The following is a 21698-nucleotide window of genomic DNA, read 5'->3' as shown; positions in this document are numbered from 1 at the left end:
CGGAAATGTTCAGAGCAGTCCACGCGTGACAGCAAAACTGGAAACGAGCAGGTACCCATCAACGGAAGATAAGACGCATAAACTGTGATTTGCCCACACCATGGAATATTATTCAATATTCAAGACAAATGAACCAGATGACATGCAATACTATGGACAAACTGTAGCGATATTTTTTTAAGTGCCTTAGGAATACACAGGTACCGTAAAACTACATAAAAATGAAAGTGAGGGATAATGGTTATCTCAGGATGGGAATGAGAGGAAAGATCAAATGATTGGATGTGTATTTTGTTTCAAGATCCTGGCTTTTGTTGTGGATGGCTGAAATGCAGGAACTTACAACACATTAAAAATAACTTCGGAAACAAGTGAAAGCAAGCTGGGCGTGAACGGTGATCAGTGTTTATTAATCTAGTTCTCCGTTTACCTGCGGTGAAAATTAAAACAAACACACAGAAGGGACTGTTTAATTCTCTGTACTCCAAGTGCCAAGCACAAGCCCGGGCACACAACTTCCTAAGCGTGTGTGCAATGAATGAGGGATGCTCCTCCCTTGCCCGTGGCCCCATTCCTGATGGCCTCTTCGGTACCTTCAACAGGTCTGAAGCCAAACCCACCTTCCTTGCTGACGCCCCTCTCCTCCTGGATTCCCTGGCTCTGTACTGGCCCTCCTCCGCCTTCTCCCCCAGCCCAGCGGCTGCCCTGGCTTGCCCTCTCCTCGCCTCCTCAGACCCCACTGCTAGCATCTGGTTGGGACCTTTCTGCCTCTCACCTTGACAAGCACTCTCTGCCAACTGGCTTCTCCAACTCCTGTCTCTCCTCGTCCACCCTAGAGACAGGTGCGAGGTTGAGCTTCCCGATGCAGTTCTGACCCTCTCTCTTCCGCACCTCCCCTAGAGCTCTAGAAATAATGTTCACGTTCCGGCTGATGCTGAACGCCCATCACAGTCTGGTCCCTTCCTATCAACAGTAGCTGCCAGAGCATCTCTCTTCAGTATCCTCTTCCATCTATACCTTCCCCTCCCCGACCCCTCCTAAAAAGTGTAAGTGATGAGCTGCTACCCCACATACCGCCAGTTTCCCCAACTCCGTGCCTCGACTTTACCCGGAATCCCACCCACTCGGCCACCCATCCTCAGCTGACCCACACTTTCAAGGCCCCATTTAAACACCTCCAGGATGCTGGGATGTGCCCACTTGAAAGAAAAATCCCCTCTTACCAACTTCCACGGCATTCTGTCTGTCCTCTACAGTTCTCTCTCTTTCACAAGACCCGGAGCAGCCAGAGGGCAAACTCCCCTGTCTACCTCCCCCTACCAGAAGCTGGCAGTGGTGTACGGAAACAGTCACGAAGAGAACAATCGAATCCATTCCACGCTTCCTAGCCAGGGAGCTCATCTGGCTCATTTCTAGCCATGGCTCATGAAATGCCCATCCTAGGACTTCCCTGGTGGTCCAGTGGTTAAGACTCTGAGCTTCCAACGCAGGGGGCTCAGGTTCGATCCCTGTTCGGGGAACTAAGATCCCACAAGCCGCGCGGCACGGCAAAAAAAAAAAAAAAAAATGCCCTTCCTGGAATTCTACTAAAATCCTTCTGTTCCCCTGAGCCTTGGCATGACCCCTAAAAGCCCCCGCTCAGCCCCCTGCCTACCTTTCCAGGCTTCTCGGCCCCGCATCCACACGCTGTCGCTTCAGCCACACTGAGCTGCTTACAGTGACCCAGATATGCCAGGTTTCTTCACGACTTTGCGTATACTGACTCCTCTGCCAGGCTCCCCTACTTCCTGGGACCTACTCCTTCTTCACAACCTTAGCTATCATCTTCTGGAGGCTTCTGGACCTGCCCTCCTGGGCAAGGGTGGGCTGGGCTCCGCCCTGTGGTTATCCACTCCTCAACATGTATCACACTGACAACACCTTGTCACTGTCTATGGTTTGTTTATCTTTTCCACCAAACAATGAGCTCCTGGAAGACAGAACTTTTGCTCCTGGTCACTGTAACCCCAGCACTGGGCATGGGGCTGGACAAAAAGGAGGCACCCAGTAAAGGTTCAAGTAACAAAAGAAACTACAATTTCCAGTTCAAATGCAGAAACCGTGACTCGTGTCCTTCATCCCATAAAGCGCGTCTGAAGGCGGAAAGCATCTTCTAAGACTGGTTAAACAGGAGAAGCTGCTGGCAGGAAGCCACGTGAATTTATCTGAGACAGCTGGCAATCAACAATCAACTCCCAGGGCTCACTTTCATCCTGGGGACCTCAAGTTCCACCCTCCCCAGTGCCCACTTTCTCTACTGAAAACCAGATTGGGAAGGCAGCAATGTAAAGTCCCCAGGGCTCTCACCTTTTCTCTCTGGAGAGCTGGCACAAACCGTGCCTTCTTGGTGGAGATACCAGATCCTTAGGAGGAATGACTTGTTTGAGTTCCCATCTTGATATAAAATTCAAACAACAAAAACCGGGCAAATCTGAAAGGCTTGCTGACTCAGCAACACAAATTCCAAGGCACCTTTGCCAACAAGGAAGAAGATGATCAGGTTTTAAATTGAGAAACAGGAGTTAGTGAAAACGAATTCACAGATGTCCAGTCTGTGTGCTGTGGCTGGGGACTGGAAACCACCAGATTCATTTTCCAACAGCCTGGGCAGAGCAGAAGGTACAGTAGTCTCCCTCCGCCCACTCAATAACCAAGGGGATGGCTAAAAACAACAACAACAACAACAACCCCACAAAACAAACAAACACACACTAAGCCCTTCCACAGAAAGGCCTGAAAGGACTTCGAAAGCCGATCTGCAGTGTAGGTATCCAGGGAATCAACACACCAGAGACGGAAAAAATTTGGCCAAGGTCACATGGCAAATGAACAAGAAGCCTAGTTATAGTCATACTGATGGTTTAAGTAAAGCCTGATTTTGGTTACCCGAAAGACCACCTTCTACAACTCTACAGGAGCTAGGATAGCATGCAGAAATATTTTGAGTTTCTTAAGGGTCCAAGCGTCTCTGCACAAACTATTTCCACTGCTTTTGGCACTTAAAGAAGAGGAACCAGTGTGGGGGACAGCAGCTGGCTGAGAAAGGGTAGTTTCAGGGGGGAAAAAAAAGCGTCCTAAATCCTTTCCACAGCATATACCTTATGCCCTCCCCAAGAAAGTGACCCAGGGTCCCAGGAAATAGGCACTTCCTGGAAGTCAGACCCTACACGGGGCGAGTTAGGAGTTAGACTAAGGAGGCAAACTCCCCTAAAGTACAGCCCCTGGCTCCAGTGAGCCGTCCACCGGGAGGCAGACCCCAGCAGAACCCAAACGCTAACTAGGGCAGCCGGTGGCGTTATCACCACCGCCTCCTCCAAGTCCGGTGAGAAAGGGTACACTCCCACAGACGGACCAAACTCTGGGTCTGCGCCCCTCCCCCTGCTAGCCCTTCGGCTTCCACCCCGGCGTTCACCCTCCCACCAGGTCCGGTGCTAAGCTCCCAGCGTCTCCCAATTCCCCCAGCTCCCTCCTCCGGGACATCTACCCGAAGGCCGGTCCCCACAATCCCCCCCCTCCCCCGTCACCCCGGGGCTCTTCTCCGGCCCGGCCCAACCTTCCCTCACGCCCACGCCCGCCCCCTTCCGGTCCCAGATCGGCTCGGTCTCCCCGGCGTCCCCGGGACCCCAGCCCTGGCGACGAGCAGGTGGCCTGTCCGCCCCTCTCACCGAGGCTGAGGAGGGCGCGGGGGCAGGCGGACGACACCGCCGAGCTCAGGCTGCAGCCCCCGCTGGGCCTGGGCACCGCTCAAGCTCTGCCTCCCAGCCTAACGAAGAGGCAGCCAGAGTGAAACAGCGTCGCTTCCTTGCGTCCCAGTGCGCATGCCCAGGACGCTGGGCCTTCTGGGAAACGTAGTTCCAGTGGAACAGCGGGGGAGGCGGGGCCGAACTCGACGTTCACCTGTTTAGCGGGTATGTATCCCAAGAGAGTTTCGTGTCTAGCTGGGGAGACAGACACTTAAACATACAACTACAGGACTCCCCTGATGGCGCAGTGGTTAAGAATCCGCCTGCCAATGTAGGGGACACGGGTACGAGTCCTGGTGCAGGAAGATCCCACATGCCACGGAGCAACTAAGCCGTTGCTACAACTACTAAGCCTGTGCTCCAGAGGCCGGGAGCCACAGCTACTGAGCCTGCGTGCCACAACTACTGAAGCCTGCACGCCTAGAGCCCATGCTCCACAACAAAAGAAGCCACCGCAATGAGAAGCCCGCGCACCACAATGAAGAGTAGCCCCCGCTCACCGCAACTAGAGAAAGCCCGCGTGCAGCAACGAAGACCCAACGCAGCCATAGATAGATAGATAGATGATAGATAGATAGATAATAAAAAATTAAATTAAAAAAAACACACACCTACAATCTAGTAGGATAAATGTGATAAAGGAGTGAGAGCATAGAAGGGGGTGCCTAATGCGGGGTGGGGGGGAGGTCAGGAAGACATCGCAAAGGAGGTGACATCTGAATTGGATTTTGAAGCCTGTATAGGGGTTTGCCAGATGGAATACAGGGAATCCCTTGCAAAGGATGAGAGATGTGAAAGTGCCTGACGCATTCAGGAAGCAGGGAAATGTTCTATGTGGCCAAGGCAGAGGGTACATGGATGGGGTGAGGACAGAGAAAATGGATTAGGGTGTGGCAGGATATGGGGAAATGTCTGGGTAAGATTATGATGGACTCTATATGTCATGCAAGAAATTTAGGCCACTGGAGTCAATTGAAGATTAAGCAGGGGAATGAGAGTAGGCATTGCATTTTAGAAGGATACCCTTGCGGTGGGTGGAGGATAGAGAAAGGAGTGGGGAGACCAGTCTGGAGGTGGTTGTTCAGGTCGAAGGTGATGAGGCCTAAACCAGACTGGTGACTAATCTTTTGGGATCATAGACCTCCTGTAGAAAGCTAAAGAAAGCTATTCCCAGAAAAATGCTCAGATGTGTTCACACCTGGGTATACACATACATTTTGCATACAGTTCCAGGGGATTCAGAGTCCTCTGAATCTTGAACTCTAGTTGAATATCCTTATATAATCTAATGTCACTCATACTTTATCAGGGATTTGAGGAAGATTCAGATTGCTGGAGATGGGGAAAGAGCCCTCCCCCAACATTCAGTTCAAACACTTCATTTTATAGAGGAGGAGAGAGGGGGAGTAACCCACCAAAAGCTAGTGAAGGAAGAGAAGGAACTGCAGCGGGCCCAGTTTCTTGTACCCTAGGCTGGGTACAAGAGCTCGGTCAGCTCCCCATACCACGCAGAGGTGACTTAGAGGACATAGACTTTGAGACTGGGGCAGCATCAAAGTCAGGTTCTTCTAATTATGCCCAGAGCCAGCTCTCCATTGAGAAACGAAGGGTAGCGTTTTACCTGTGATTTATACTAGATGCCTGCCGCGGCTACAGATTAGGATGGGACCACTTCCCTTCCCCTCTCAGAGCCTCAGTTTTCTCAGCCATAATCATTAACAACATGTCTAAATCACCTAGTAGGTGCTTCCCTCATTACTCCCATTTTAAAGATGAGGACACTGAGGACTTCCCTGGAAGACCAGTGGTTAAGACTGAGCTTTCACTGCAGGGGGCCCGGGTTCGATCCCTGGTCCGGGAACTAAGATCCCACATGCCATGCAGCACAGCCAAAATAAATAAATAAATAAAATAAAAATAAAAAGATGAGGACACTGAGGCTTAAGTGAGGACACAGAGCTTAAGCAATGTGTCCAAGGTCACATAGTTGACAGCTGAGAGCTGGTCTTTTTTTTTAAATAAATTTATTTATTTATTTTTGGCTGCGTTGGGTCTTCGTTGCTGCGCGCGGGCTTTCTCTAGTTGCGGCGAGCGGGGGCTACTCTTCACTGCGGTGTGCAGGCTTCTCATTGCGGTGGCTTCTCTTGTTGCAGAGCACGGGCTCTAGGTGCGCAGCCTTCAGTCGTTGTGGCACGAAGGCTCAGTAGTTGTGGCTCGTGGACTCTAGAGCGCAGGCTCAGTAGTTGTTGCACACGGGCTTAGTTGCTCTGCAGCATGTGGGATCTTCCCGGACCAGGGCTCGAACCCGTGTTCCCTGCGTTGGCAGGCGGATTCTTAACCACTGAACCACCAGGGAATCCCTGAGAGCTGGTTTTTATATCGAGGTAGTGTCTGACTCCAGACTTGAGCACCCCCATATGGCTGGCCTCACTGCAGGAAAGGTGGGGATGCAGATGAAATGGTCTGAAGCATTAGAAAAGCCTTTCAACACCCAAAAGATATTTTAAGCGTTTCCTTTTTCCTCAGTGAAACACTGGAGTGTTTGTCCAAAACCCCACTGCACATACACGTAGACACTCAAATGGGTAGAACAATGGTGAGAGGCTGGCTGGGAAGGTTCTGGAACCTAGGCTCTAGAGAGGGGAGGACCTCTAAACGCAGACTGTTGGAGCTCTGGGGAAGTCTCAGGGGCTCAAGGTTGAGAACCAGTGTGGGAGGCCAGGGGGAAGGCTGAGGCGAAGTTCCACAGGGACAGGAAGTAGGACACGGTCTGGAAGACTGGGTGCATGGGAGTGTCCTCCCATTAGGTAGAGCATGCTAGAAAAGTGGGGAGGTCAGTCAGTCAACCTCACGCAGAGTGTGAGGTAGAGGGAGGGGTCGAACAGCCAGGTATGAGGCTCTGGAGAGATCTGGGCTAGAGCTGGGGATTTTGGAGTCCCAGGCGATGAAATTGAGATCACCTGGGAAGACCGCAGAAGAGGCGCAAAGGTCAGTCCGGGGCTGAGGAATGCTGACTTTTGAAGGACAGATGAGAAGCAGAAGTGTCTGTGGAACAGGCTGGACTGGGGGACACCAGGTGAACATGATGGCAGAGAACCAAGGGGAGGGTTCCACGAAGGGGGAGCTCAGTGGTGACAGACACTCTGAGAGGCCCAACCAGCTGGTCCCCTGGTGGGGAGCCCATCCCAGAACCCAGGGCTCCTGCCTCCCAGTCTTGGGTTCCCTCATTTTTCAGTCAACCGACTGATGTCCAGAAAGGTCCCAAACTTCTGACTTAGGGACAGGAAGGCCATTGGTGACCGCACAGTGGCTTCCATTGAGAGGCGGGAGCTGAGGCCATGGAGGTTAGGAATGCAGTCTGGAAGCATAGGCAGCTGTTCCAAGCGCAATCTTTGTGTTCCACACATGGGAGGAGCAGATTGAAGTGGCAGAGGATAAATCCACACGTGTGGAATGATGCCACTTACGTAAGGATGCCCGTGGCCGTGTGTGCTTGGGAAGACGCCCAAAGGGCGGGGGGAGCAGGTGATAGTCACTTTCTTTGTACTTTTCCTGTAGCATTTCACTGTGTCCCAATGAATAGTTTCCATTTTTGTAACCTAAAAAGAAAGACTATTTTTATTTGGGGAAAAGTAAAGAGTTCCGGTCGTGAAAAGAAGCGAAATAGGACAACAGCGAGAGGGAGAACGGGGGACAGGGACTTTGAAGTTTTAGGCAGGAGACAGTGAGTGTGCTGTGCTCTGAGGCTGCAGCAGGATGTCCCTCAGTTAGCTGGAAATGAGGGAAACTGGATTGGCCACTTGCAAACTGAACTTTAAGCCAATACACATAGAATGGGGCTGGTTAAATAACCCTGGAACACTAGGTAGAAAGAATGAGGAAGACTCACAGGTGCTGATGGAACTGGTAGCCAAGATCTATTGTTAAAAAAGGAACTTTCAGAGCAGAGAGTTAGAGTAGAATGGGCACTTGTGTGTGTGTGTGTGTGTGTGTGTGTGTGTGTGTGTGTGTGTGCATTTTAATTTTTATTGGACTACAGTTGATTTACAATGTTGTGTTAGTTTCAGGTGTACAGCAAAGTGAATCAGTTATATATATATATACATATATCCACTTTTTTTAGATTCTTTTCCCATGTAGATCATTACCGAGTATTGAGTAGAGTTCCCTGTGCTATACAGTAGGTCCTTATTAGTTATCTATTTTATATATGGTAGTGTATATATCCCACTCTCCCAATCCCAATCTCCCAGTTTATCCCTCCCCCCACTTCCCCCTTGGTAACCATAAGTTTGTTTTCTACGTCTGTGACTCTGTGTTTTGTAAATAAGTCCATTTGTACCATTTTTTTAGATTCCACATGTAAGAGATATCGTATGATATTTGTTTTTGACTTACTTCACTCAGTATGACAATCTCTAGGTCCATCCATGTTGCTGCAAATGGCATTATTTCATTCTTTTTTATGGCTCAGTAATATTCCGTTGTGTATATGTACCACATCTTCTTTATCCGTTCCTCAATCAATGGACATTTAGGTTGCGTCCATGTCCTGGCTATTGTAAATAGTGCTACAGTGAACACTGGGGTACGTTTGTGTGTTTTAAATGCACACACAAGCTTGGAGGCATAGATATTTTCTGAGAGGAAACCTAAGATGCTCCAAGAAGGTAAGGGATGAGCTGAGGATTTTTATTTTATTTAGTATGCATTCATGCTGATTTTTTCTATCACAAAAATATGAGAATGCCCCCCAACACATACACACAGTAGAGTAGGTTAGGTATGCCTTGTGGGAGCTGAAACATTCCAGGTGGAGGCTCTGTACTAAATCGTCTGCCCAGAAGGGAAGACTTTTTTAAAAAATTTTTCTTGTGCTGAGAACCCTTTTTTTTTTTTTTTTTGCGGTACGCGGGCCTCTCACTGCTGTGGCCTCTCCCGCCGCGGAGCACAGGCTCTGGACGCGCAGGCTCAGTGGCCATGGCTCACGGGCCCAGTCGCTCCGTGGCATGTGGGATCTTCCCAGACCGGGGCACGAACCCGTGTCCCCTGCATCGGCAGACGGACTCTCAACCACTGTGCCACCAGGGAAGCCCTTTTTTAAAAATATTTATTTATTTGGTTGCACTGGGTCTTAGTTGCAGCAGGCAGGTTCCTTAGTTGTGGCATGTGAACTTTTAGTTGCGGCATGCATGTGGGATCTAGTTCCCTGACCAGGGATTGAACCCGGGCCCCCTGTATTGGGAGCACAGAGTCCTAGCCACTGTGCCACCAAGAAAGACCTTATTTTTTAAGGTCTCACAGGCTAGCATTTGTGCCACCCACGGGCCTTGAGGGCTCCCAAGCAACTGAGAATGAATGATGTGGCCCAGGAAAGAAGTGGCCATAGAAGGCGGAGTGGTGGGGGCCAAAGGAACTTAGATTAAAAAACAAAGTTCTTCAACTCCACTCCAGGTGTCAGGGTTTACTGCTTCCAAAGGTTCCAATCTTGGAACCAGCCCCTGGCTCACGCTGGAGCAAGAAAAGATCGACTTCAGCCTGGGAAAAGGCGAGATATTAGAGCCCAGCGACACCACTGAGGGGCTCGAGCACTTTCTGATGTTTTGCTTGGAAAGGCAGAATTTTGCCGCTTGGTGCCTCAGCTAATGGGCCTCCATCTGACACTCTGGAGGGCTCGTCTGATTAGAAGCCACAGCTGCCTTGCTCATTATTTCTGATGAATTGACAGCACCTGGCATCTCTGGGCGATGGCCTCGCTCAGGACCCAGGTGCGACCTACACAGCCAACAAAATCGCAGTGGTTTTGCAGCCCTGAGGAGGGAAGCAGTCTCACCTGAAAGCACCATCTTATGTCATTCCCAGTCCCCGGGAGCCCAATTTGATGAACTGGTTTGTCCTTCTTGCTAGTTCCCTTGCTGCCAGTCTGAAATAACTGATGTGAACTCACAGTTAATTCATTGGAGAAGTTTGTTTTAAGTCTAAGCAATCCCACTTGACCTCTAGCCTCCACCCCACAGTTATTGTTCTTATTGTAAATTAATGCTCTAGCACCCTGCTGTTAAAAAAAAAAAAAAAAGACAACAAGCCTGAGGTGGGAGATAGATGGGCCCCAAGCTGAACTGTTTCTCCCCTGTGGACAGAAACTCCACAAAAGCAGGATGATGGAGGAGGCTGGGCCCTGCCCAGATAAGAGATAATAGACGACATATTCCTTATTCTTGAAATCAAGGAGACCTCCCTGACTACACATGCACAGAAAGGCTCCTTGGAGGTCAAAAAGGGAGGGGGCACCAACTCATAGTAAGTGACGTCAACTACCCATAGGCCTCTTCGCTGGAATCCATCTTGGCTAAGAGATACACACGCACACAGGGAGGACCCTGAGATATACCAAATATGGACTCAGAACCAGGTAAAGCAACATGATTGGTCAAAGGAAACCCAGAAGAAATGCCCCATATGAGTGATTCAAACTGCCACGAGTGTGTCACTCTCTCTCTGAGCCCACCCGCGTGTCTATCCACGTGTACACTTCTTTCTCCTAATAAACACTTGCTTCACTACTTTCCGTCTCTGTGTGGAAATTCATTTCTACACAGCTGACGGGCCAGGGCCTTGTCACTGACCACTGGTCTAGTGGCTAAGATTTGGTGCTCTCACTGCCGTGACCCGACCTCAATCACTGGCCAGGAACTGAAACCCTGCTTCAAGCCGCTGCAAGGCCGAGGCCACCGGAGATCAGGCCCAAAATGGAGTCAGTTGTGCTAAGCCACATGTCAGCAAACCAAGACCTATTACCCAATTGCAGTTTCAGCCTCTCCCAGGAAAGTAACCTTTAACCAGTCAATCTGGAATTACCTGGCCAGCACTACTGAAGTAATTCGCCCCATAGACCCTTTCTGTCCCCCATAGGAAGGTGACTTTGCCTGAAACAATCCACTCTTTGCTAGAAACTTCCTTTTCCCGCCCGCTTCTGCCTATAAAAGCCTTTCACTTTGTACAGCTCTTTGGAGCTCCTTTCTATTTGCTAGATGGAATGCTGCCGAACTCCTGAATTGTGGAATGAAGCCAATAAGATTAAACTTACTCAGTTGAACTTTATTATTTTTTTATTTATTTATTTTTTGTGGTACGTGGGCCTCTCACTGCTGTGGCCTCTCCCGTTGCGGAGCACAGGCTCCGGACACGCAGGCTCAGCGGCCATGGCTCACGGGCCCAGCCGCTCCGCGGCATGTGGGATCTTCCCGGACCAGGGCACGAACCCGCATCCCCTGCATCGGCAGGTGGACTCTCAACCACTGCGCCACCAGGGAAGCCCTGAACTTTATTTTTAACACTCATTTGGAATCTTGAGTTGCTCAAGAGAAGGGATCAGTTGTGGTGTGTGGACAAGCAAGGTGTCCTAACCTGAAGGCTGAGGGCAGGTGGTCCCTTGGGAGACACAGTGTTATCTTTCTGGTGATATCCAACCTCCTCCTGGAAACTTCCATTAGCCCCTAGGAGCTGCTCAGAATCCATTGATTAAAATACCTGATAAGTCTCACACCTGTCAGGAAAAATTGTAAAAGACAATTTTGAAATGGGCAAAAAGTTAATCTGGAAGGGTGTTAGAGAACACCTAGGTATCTGATTCTATAAGAATCTGTGCCTTTCCTAGTCTTTGACTAAGGTATTTTACAAAATCAATAGTAATGCAAATAACTCTTACCCATAGAGATGCAATTGATTTCTGTCTGTGAGAGCCATTTTTGCCTCTATCAGCAAATTCATGCCTGCATTCCTGATCACCTTTGTAAATCTGTTTTTTGGATTCTCCTTTGAACCAGTTTTTTCCATCTTGCAGTTTCCCCCGATGAATGGGTTCAAACAAGATCTCTGACATGTTTTAATTTTATATTTGTGGGATGAGTTTTTTTCGTTGTTCTTTAACATAGCTCATATCTCCCTTTTTGCCCCTTGCTATTAGGAAGGCAAAATTTTAAGATTAAGTTGTCTTATTTTTTAAACTTTTTACCATGGGGGCACACCCATAGGCTGGAGCTGCAAGCTGGTCCAGGAGGGTGGAGTGTGGGGTCTCCCAAGAGAGTGAACAGGTGCACTTGGAGCCCACAGGATGTGCTATGTGACTCTGGGCGCAGTTTTAAACACTCAAAGTGTTGATTAACCGAGAGTTTCCCAGGATATAATAGGGACTTTACCCAAATGCCCGGGAAGGAGGCGGCCTGAGCAATGGGCCTGCCATCTTCTTCCCTTTCCCACGGAAGCTCCACCTTGAGGCGGGAAGGCAGGGTCCTCTGACATTACCGCTGGAGGTGGCCTCTCCGCCCGAGCTGAGGGCACCCACCTCCTGGAACTAGCTGGGGCTGACACTTGAGGTTACATCCTCGGCACACTTCCTCCCCATACCACACGCAGCCACTTCCTCTGAGAACAGCAGAAGTTGAATGAGAAAAGAGTTCCCGAGATGTTGCAACACCCAGGACAATGAGGGCAAGTAACAGGTGGGTGGTCCTAGCGAGGACCATCTCCCAGGGGGTCCTGGGAGTAGCCTTTGCTTGGAGACCAGCTCTGAACACACACTGCATTCCAAGTGTCACATGAATCCTCACCATAATCCTGAAGTCGAGAACTCCCCCATCTGAAACAGGATGATTCTTAGGAGGAGGAAACGGGCTCGGGCAGGGGTAGAGCTGGGTGGGATGTGAGACAGGCCATTTGGCCCAGGGGTCGTGCTGCATGACCCAGGATTCCACCAAGTGCTCTGTTACTCAGTCTTCAGACAGTCCCATCTTACAGATGAAGTGACCTGCCAGCCCGGCCGTGGCAGGGAGCCAGGCTGGCTTTTTGTCAGCCTCCAGGTTTTACTCTGCTGCTCGGTGGATCTCCCTGACAGAGACAGCCCATCCATGGCACTCAGCCCTTCAGTGGCTCTTTTTCATGTTATCAGCCCTGTGTGGCCAGCTTCTCCACTCTCCCCCTTACTGGACATCCAGGTCCTCTATTCCTACAGCCACAGGTTCTCACCGTCCTCTCCTCCCTCCACACCCACCTCCCCCATTTTGCCCAGCTAGGACCTGCTCGTTGTTTGAGGATTTGCTCCAGGATCACCAGCTCCAGGAAGCCCACCCTTTCTACCCCTGAGTCTTTTACTCCTGTACAGCACACCTGATGGGGGCAGGGGACAGGATTCCTTCTTGATGGAACTCCACTGGCCCAGAGTACTTCACACACCTGAATCAGTTGGGGATTTTGTTGAGATGCAGATTCTTAGGTCTGGGATGGGGCCCCAAACTCTGCCTTTCCCACAAATCCCCAGGTGATGCCCAACAGTGTTCACAAAACCATGCTTGGAGGGGAAGGACCTAGGCCTTCCTGTACTTCTGAGGCCCAGAATCTCACAGATCTTGCTCTGAACGTATTTAAGTGCCATTTGACTCCAATCAGTTTATGCCTAACAGCCCTGCCCAGCAGGTACCAGCCCCGTTTTGCCCCCAAGGATGCCCAGGCTCACAGCAGGTGACTAGCAAAGCTGGGATTCCACGGTGAAGGAGATCTTCATCCAGTGAGAATGAGTCGCAGCTGGTGGTGAGGTTGGGGAGCTAAGGGGCAGCCGATGGTGGGGACGTCACAGCCCTCAACAGCGGGAGCACGGCCACCTCCCCTGGAGAGGGGCCACAAGCTTCCTGGGCACCACCGGGGCACCATTCCCTTGCTGAGCACTCCCAGAGGCTCTGGCCAGGGCCTGGGGGAGCACGGCAGCTTCTGGGGGGGAGTGATGAAAGTGAAGGAGGCCGAGAGGCAGCTCCCCTCGGTCACAGGAAGGCCTGAAGCACCCACAGCTGGTGACTTGGCCATGACACTCACCCCCCAGAAGGGTTCCCCTACAGCAACTTCAGGTCCCAGGTGACCATGCCCTAGACCATCACATCTGGCCTTTGGGCTTCTAGCACGTGGACATGTGGCTTCGTGCCTGCTGCCATTAGGGAAGGCGACTAGAAGTCCTTTCCTCCCTGCCCCCAGCCCTGGCATCAGATCCACAGGGCCCAGAGCCAGGACCCTCTGGCCCCCTAGAAGCGGGGCTGGCAGGGCCCACCCTTCTTTAGCCCCCAGCACCTCTCATCTCGGCCTCCTTGGAGATGTGGGATTATACTCGCCCTGGGAAGACAAGCCCCACCCGCTCTGATACACAGACTTGCTAAAGACACAATGGTACTTCAGTTTCGCTGCTTGCACCCACGACCCTGTTACAGTCCACCCTCCGCCCCTACACAGCCCCTCCCAATTCACCCCCATCTAGTTACGGTGCCACACCCCAGAGGTCACTTTCTCCTTTTATTGGGAAGCAGACACAGGGCACACGGGGTGGGAAGCAGCCCGACGCTTCCCCGTGAAACCCAGGACGATGGTGGCCAGAGTCAGGGACACCACAGTGGCCAGGCCTAAGCCCAGCATCACCGAGGGGGGAGAGGAGGTGGACCCTTCCACACTGTGGTCTCTAGTCTTCCCCAGGAAGATCAGTGGCCCCACTGTGACATCTGCTTCTTCTGTCACTGAAAGACAAGACATCCAAGGGTCACCTTAGTCCCCACACAGGAGTCAGGTTAGGGGTTTGGGGTTGCTCAGTGGGTTCTAGACCAGTAGGTTTAGTTCTAACAGCTGCATTGTTCTCCCACACCCCTGATTATGTGTCACGACTCCAGGATGACTGCAGAATGGCCCCAGCCGACAGCAGGGTGAAGGCTTGGGGCCTCTCTCACTTAGCCCCGAAATGGCATCCCCCTAGGGGTAAGCAGCCTTAAATGGGGAACAAGTGTCACCCTAGAGTGACATCCGGTGCCCTAGACCGAGGGGAGGGCAATAGACCTGGGGCCCTCTGGAGACCTACCATGCCTGCGACTGCGGGGAACAGACTGTCCCTCCAGGTGGCGCAGCCTCCTGTAACGGCCTGATACGCCACAGCTCCCCTTGTTACAGCATCGACAGATATCAACAGGGCCTTCTACCGGGGACCATCTGAGAGGGAAAGACACAAGGGTCAGACGGCTGTGCAGTCTGCAGGAAGCGGTTTGCTGATAGTAGGCACCTTGGGGGAATCAACAGGAGTGTGGCCAGTTTGCTACCCCGGTTATGTCCAATCTGGTCTCCTCACCTATTGGAGGACTTGCTGAAGGAACAGGCCTTGCTTATTTGGTCTGGGACTCGGTCAACCGGAGTGACCTTCAGGTGGCAGGTGATATATATCTGGAAATAAGAGCAACTGTTACGAGGTGGAGTTCTACGCAGTGCAGTGACTAGTAAGCCAGTTCTTCTCTAACCCTTAACCCTTGAGGGGGAGGGGAAGCCCACTTTAGGGATGGGATAGTGAAGGCTCAGAGGTTAACCCGCCTCAAACTTCAGAGCAAGTTGCAAGTTGGATTCTAAATCGGCACCATCATCTTTATTCCTCTGGTCTTTCCCCTACTTTTCCAATCACTTAGCATGCCTAAGCCCCGGGGCCCATTAAGTCAGAACCTCAGGGACAGGAAATCAAGTCCACAAGGGCCAAAATCCCACCCGACCAGCTGGAGTGGGGGGGTTTTTGACAAAACCAGAGCTCAGGTCAGCCTGCATCCTTTTGGAAGAGGTTCCCCACAGTCAGAGGTCCCCCTTCATACTTCAGGGTCTCAACACACACATGCACACACACCCTGCACCGCCTTTCCTAAAGCCTTCTGCAGAACCACAAGCCTCGGCCACCACCTAGTGGCCAAGCGTGCCTGCAGGGTAACCGTTTCAGAAACTTGAACCAGCCCGGTTGCACTTCTGGCTGCCTCTGCCTTCCATCTGCACACACACCCCAGCCCCCTCACCAAAGAAGGGCTTCCGGGTCCCTTAGTGTTCCCACTCCAGGAAGGGAACCGCTTTGAGCCTCAGCTTCTTCCCAGAACATATCGCTGATGCTAACTGGGGCCTCAGATCCCAGGGTGGTTCCTCGTTAGCTTTCTCCCTTGTGCCATAGCCGCGCCATCAGCCAAGCCACCCGCCCACCTTTGAGGGAGAGCCCTCCGAGAGCTCAAGGCTGCCTTCCGTTGATCAGGATCGTCCTCTGATCTTAGTCACCCCCAGCCCATCCCTGGAGAGGCAGACACCGGCTCAAGAGTCACCCATGCTGATGGCCACCACCTGTGTGAAGCCTCATCCCCCTCCTTCCTCACCCCTGGACCACCTGTGAGGTCGACTCCCTACCCCAACCAGCATCTTCTACCCTAGGCCCCCCAGGGTCACCGAGGTGGGCACTGGCACCCTTCCCGAGTCTATTTTCTTTTATCCCCAGCCCCATTCAACCCAGGACCTGCCATCAGAAAGCTCCAGGACATCTCCCAGTAGCTTCAGTTGTGCCCTTCCTTTTATCTGTCTACCATCTGTAGCAGATAACTTCTGTTCTCCGAACAGAACTTCTGGGTGAGGTGAGGTAGCAACAGCGAAGTCTAAAAATTCACACCGCTCGTCCCTCAATGCCAGCCAGCCACGTAAGCCTCTGGTTTGGCGGTTTGTAAACCTAGCTGCTTATTAGACATGCCAGGGAGCTTAAAAGGCTCCTGATGCATTTCTAAATAAAGAGACTAGTGGCTAGGTATGGTGAGATACTAGTGGTAGAACCTAGATGGTAGGTACACAGCTGTTTGCTGTGAAATTCTTTTGGCTTCACTTTTGAAGATTTTAAGAAACTGGAAAAGTTGATGCCAGGTCCCACCTCAGTGAAATGAAAATATATGGGAGGTATCAGTATTTTGATGATCCTTAGGTGGTTAGTACAGAGCCAGAGCTGAAAATCCCTGCTTTAGTCACTAATCCTTCCTGACCAGCTATTCCAAATTTCACATCCTCCCAATCCTATCTCAGGAAACTTGTTAAAAAACTTCTTGATTGTCGTTTGTAAGATTCTACCAGCACTTTCTGGCTAGAGGTCAGTCCTACCTGTGCTTCCTGCCCAGCCATCACGAGTGATCCACGTTTTAGCTCCCTCCCCCCTCTGCCACCCTGAGTGTCAAGTTGAGCTTCCTAGCTTAGTGGTTCTCAAAGGGTGGACCCCAGAGCAGCAGCATCACCAGGACCTGGAAACGTATTAGGAATGCAGATTTCAGGCTCCACTCCAAACCTTCTGAACCAAACCCTGGGTGGGGGGCCCAGTGGTCTCGTTCAACAAGCCCTCCAGGTGATGCTGATGCAGTCAGGTTTCAAAAAGTCACAGGTCTAGCCCATGATAAAGTTCAGAGGCTACCTAGCATGAGAAGTTCACCCCTGCTTCCCTTGCCCTTCTAGAAAGCCTCCAGGAAGGCTGACACCTGCTCTTAAGTCCTTTACTCAACCCATCTGGGTTCTGGCCCTGCTGACCTTGGTGAGGACAAAGTCAGTGACTTGGTCATCAGATGCTGCATCGTTGGTGCTCATCCGATGTGAGCTGTCAGCTAGGTCTCCTGCGCTCCTATTCTCCTAGTTCGTTCTCTTTCCGGGATCCCTGAATTTCTCCATCCTTCATGGATTTTCTACCGGTCTCTTAGGGCCTGTGCCTTCCCAAAGATCTCACTAGAGCCCATGGTTTTTTCTACTTGATAAGTTACTAGGATAGGGCAGAACTATTAAATCACTGCTTAAGGGGACAGCTAGTGAGTGACCACACCGGCTAGTAAGCCTGGTCAGCCTGACCCTATGAGTTCAGCCTTATTCCAGGCTCTTAAGCCATTACCGTGTTTCTGGAGTCATTAGCAAAGTGGAACACATCCACTGTGAACTGGAGGGTCTCTGGTCTGGGTCTGGGTGCTTGGAAAGCAGATGAGGCATCGGTGAGACCGTCCACGAGACAACTTGAAAGAGAACAAGTGAAACACAGTTAAAGATTGAGGAGGGTGACACAGGTCGTGTTGCACAAGCGTTCCCTAGAGAGGTAGCCCAGCCTTACCCGTGGAAGTCCACGATGGTGTGATAAGGGGAGGTGTTCCAGTCCGGCGTCAGCGTGGCCACACAGTGGTCCACGAACACTCGCAGGGGCACGTGGCTGCCGGTGTGGACTTGGGCCTGGAGGTGGGCTCTGTCTCCCAGCTGGAAGGTGGGCGTCGTCTTCTCCGTGCTCCAGTTCTCTGCAAGGCACGGCCAGGGTGAGGGTCTGCCAGAGCGCCCCCTGCTGGCTGCCCCCTCCCAGCTCTCCTTGCTCACCCTCCATCAGGCGCAGGGAGAAAACCAACTTCTCCTCCGAGAACATCGTGGTCCTGAAGGGCACCCAGGTGGGCAGGATGGCCCAGCTGCTCACGTTGCCCTGCCTGGAAAGAGAACAGCAACCGTCCACACCTGGCCCGGGGCTCCAGGTCCCTGGGCTGCAGCCCCTACTAGTGACACACTGCCCTCCTCTGGGGTGTGTACGGTTCTGCCCAGATGTGTCTGCCCACTGTCCGAGGCCCCCCTCTCCAGGATCTTGTTCTGGGAAGCCCTTCCACACATGCCTCATCCCTTGTTTCCTCGTGGTATCAACACCATCTCCCCTCCCCACTCCCAGAGAGGAGGGCAGGGTTCAAGGCCTTCACACTCCGCCCAGCACAGGGCCAGGTGTTGTAGTTATAAACCAGTCGCCCTGTCCTCCCACCTTGATGCCCCAGTTCACAGGCACATGCTTCATGCTGGGGCCTCCCCACCCTTGCTCAGCCACTGCGGGAAAGCCAGAGGGCGAGAGCAGGTTGTGATGGCCAGAGCCTGGAACCCACCCCTGCGCTATTGAAAGACCACTTCTGAGCTCTGAGGGCGCCAGGGGCCGGGCAGCCTCGCAGCTTCCACCAAGAGGCAGCTGTGGCCCGGACCAATTTCAGAGGCTCAGAGCAGAGGCAGCAGGCCCTCCATTCCCGCCAGGACTGAGGGCAGGGACCGCAGCCCAAGCACCTCCCCCTCCTCACAGCTAGATGCTGCCAGGAGGCTGACGTGCCTGCTGAGGGACCTCTGTGTCAGGGGCAGCAACAGGCCCATCCCACACGGACCTGGGGTAGCGGCACTCGATGGGGACCTCCGCGCGGTTAGTCCTCAGGATGGACAGGTTTCCCACAGGGCGGGGGTCATGGAACAGGAAGGTGCTGTACACCAGGGCGTCGTCGGTCACCTGAGGGAAAGGGGAGGGGTTAACTCTCCCAGCATCACCTGCCCTGATGTGCCCGGCCAGGGGCAGGAGGGCCGTCCGCTGGTGGTGGAGAGAACACAGGCCCTGGGCTCAAAGCCTGCTCTGCCGCTGACAACGTGGGAGAGCCTGGACAGGCACCCCCTTCGCACCTCTTTTCACCCCAAAATGGTGACACCACCGCAGGGAGTCTGGATCAGCTCCGTGTCATCACCAAGCAGCGCCCAATGACCAGAGACATGGGGTGTATGCTCCCTTCTCAGACTGCTGCCCTCACCCCACCCTAACACACACACACACACACACACACACACACACACACACACACACCCCACTTCCTTTTCCAGGAGAGGCCTGAGGCCAAGAAAGCCTCCAGGAAGAGGCGAGAAACTTCCAGGAATTTTAACTCACTGCCACAGCAGTTACCACCTAACTCGCCCTCCCCCTTCTGACTTATTCTCAAGCCCATTTCACAGAAGGGGAAGCTGGTTTTTAGCGGTTGCCTGAGGCCGGAAGAGCACAAGCAGGTGCTGCTGGGGCGGTTTGCAGCACCTGCCCCCCCGACCCCGGCCCCCCAGGGAACGGCTGCCTGGCCCTGCCCTCCGCCCGCTCAAATGTCAGGGGAGAATCCTAACTGTCTATCAGCAAGGGTCCCAGGTGGAGCGCTGCATATATGTGGGACCCAGTGCAAAGTGAAAACGTGGGGCTCCTTGTTCAAAAGGAAAGAATTTCAGGACAGCAGAGCATCACTAAACCGAGTGTAGGCCCCGAGAACCGGCACAGGTAGCGTTCCCAGGAAGCCGCCCCGTCCCCGCAGGATTCTCATCTGGTGAGACTGGGCAACATTGTCCTGGGGAGAGGTGTCAGCAGGCTGTGCTCCACGGTGGAGTCAGCTGGGGATCTTAAAGCTACTGATGTCTGTCCCCACCTCCATTCCGATTTAAGGTGGGCTGTGGGAATCAGGAGTTTTAACCACTCCCCAGGTGATTCTAATGCCCCGAGGCTGGGAGTTACTAAATTAGGATTATTCCTTAACTCCTGCCCCCTCGCTATGGTCTCCCCAGAGAAACAAGGCCCAGGAGGCTTCAAGGACAGTCCTGGGCACCACACTGAGACCAGAGCCCCAGAGGAGGACTCCGGGGGCTGACGGTGCTTCAAGGCCAGGTGGGCAGGGGGGCATGACAGAGGGGAGGACAGGCTCTCTGAGCCGGAGCAGAAGTCGGTCCAGGGAATCGTGCACCAGCTGGGCCCGGTCCGGCCCTGCCTTGCTGAAAGGCCCCTCCTCTAGTCTGAGGCTCTGCCCCTCCCCACTCTCCTTGGGAGGCGTCTGGCCCGAATATTACTCAGCTCTCTTCCTGTACATGCCCCCTACTTGAGTTTGCTCCTATGCGACCCACTTTGAGCCTCTTCAGCAGAGATGAACACGATGCCCTTTGCCCCCTCCCTCAACATCACTTTTAGTTCAAGCCTTCAAAGCCATTAAACATGAATGAGGGATGCCAAAATTCTGGTGTGTTTTTTCTGAGATGACTTCCGAGCTTTCTGAGGTGTCAAAGTTCATCTCTTCCATACAAATTTCTAGGGCCCCTCACAAGTGCTGGGCTACCCACAGGGGATCCTATCACACCCTCCTCCCCTACATCAGCTACATCTCTCCTGGATGCCCTCCAGGGGTTCATAAATCCTCAGGAATCGGAGTGGGGGTGCCCAGTCTGGCCCAAAGTGCACTGCCACCTCTGGACTGCACCCCACCTCCCCAGCTTAGGCAGCTAGAGGCAGGAACTCCCCCGCATCCCCATGCCACTGAGGCCCAGCTTCAGGCCTCAACTACTCCAGCCACCCGACCCCATAAATGAAAGGAATTCACCCCAGCCCCGCCTGACACCGGCTCTGCATCCACACTCCCCATCACCGGCCCCCTCCCATGTCATCCCCCCGAGGCCGGGGCTGCCGAGGGGGCCCAAGCCTCACCTGCACACTGTTGCCGCATGCGTGCAGCCCAGCCTCAAACCTGACCACGGGATCTGTGTCCATAGAGAACAGCGGCTCACAGTTGGCAGGGCCCAGGGTAAGGTCTGCAGGCCTGATGAGCTTCCCGGTGCCAAAAAGGTCTTTGCTGACCGTAACCACCAGCTGGTCCTCCTGACACTCCACCATCACAGCGGGTGGCTTCGATGGCATGAGATGTTGGGATTCATCATGCCAGACGGGCCGGGGGTTGCACAGCTCCAGACTCCCCCAGAGCAGAAGGCAGACGAAGAGCCTATAGCTCGGCCCCATGGTGCCTACGAAGCCACTCCCACTGGCAACTCCGGGGCAGGCGCCACCCCCGCCATCTTATACCCCGGGTGATGGTTACTCACACCTGGGCTCCCAGTTGCCTCCCTTCCCCAGCCAATCCAGCGGGCTAGGCCTCTGCTGCTCCAAGTGGCTCCCGGTCCTGCAGCATCGGCATCACCTGGGAGTTGGTTAGAAACGCAGACTCTGGGACGTCCCTGGCTGTCCAGTGGTTAGGACCCCACGCTTCCACTGCAGGGGGGGCCAGGTTCGATCCCTAGCTGGGGAATGAAGATGCTGCAAGTCGCGTGGCACGTCCCCCCCCTCAAAAACAAGAAATGCAGACTCTCAGCCACAGCCCAGGATGACGGAGTCAGGATCTGATTGTTTGTTATCTCCCCAAGTGATGTGTATTCACATTAAGGTTTGGCAGCCTGGTCAGTCATAACTTCTCACCCCTTCCCTACTCCCACCCCTAGGGGCCCACCCTTTGCAAGGCCTTG

The 21698-nt window shown here is 52.9% G+C and overlaps 2 protein-coding genes across 3 annotated transcripts in view; both read right to left on the bottom strand.

Annotated features, from left to right (window-relative positions):
* Window positions 1-3836, bottom strand: part of DTX2 (deltex E3 ubiquitin ligase 2) — a 33829-nt gene extending 29993 nt beyond the window's left edge. Inside the window, exons 1-3 of one of the 2 annotated variants that reach the window (XM_079946105.1) lie at window positions 3705-3836; window positions 2347-2511; window positions 1655-1982 (exon numbers count right to left, since the gene is read on the bottom strand). In XM_079946105.1, the coding sequence (XP_079802231.1) occupies window positions 1655-1679 (25 nt within the window). In that variant the 5' untranslated portion in view covers window positions 1680-1982; window positions 2347-2511; window positions 3705-3836. The remainder of the gene's footprint in view (window positions 1-1654; window positions 1983-2346; window positions 2512-3704) is intronic. The other variant, XM_079946106.1, reaches the window with a different exon arrangement.
* Window positions 3837-14114: 10278 nt separating this feature from the next.
* On the bottom strand, window positions 14115-21198 carry ZP3 (zona pellucida glycoprotein 3; the record flags this gene model as incomplete). The annotated part of the gene is made up of 8 exons (XM_079944995.1): window positions 14115-14332; window positions 14668-14795; window positions 14932-15023; window positions 17509-17626; window positions 17722-17899; window positions 17976-18075; window positions 18781-18903; window positions 20890-21198. 8 exons carry the CDS (start codon window positions 21196-21198, stop codon window positions 14115-14117), a joined length of 1266 nt encoding a protein of 421 aa, XP_079801121.1.
* Between the last annotated feature and the right edge of the window lie 500 nt (window positions 21199-21698).

The sequence above is a fragment of the Stenella coeruleoalba genome, assembly GCF_951394435.1.
Source record: "Stenella coeruleoalba genome assembly, chromosome: 15".
Taxonomy (NCBI): Eukaryota; Metazoa; Chordata; class Mammalia; order Artiodactyla; family Delphinidae; genus Stenella; species Stenella coeruleoalba.
Note: the sequence above shows the minus strand (reverse complement) of the source record. Positions and strands in the feature narration are given on the sequence as shown.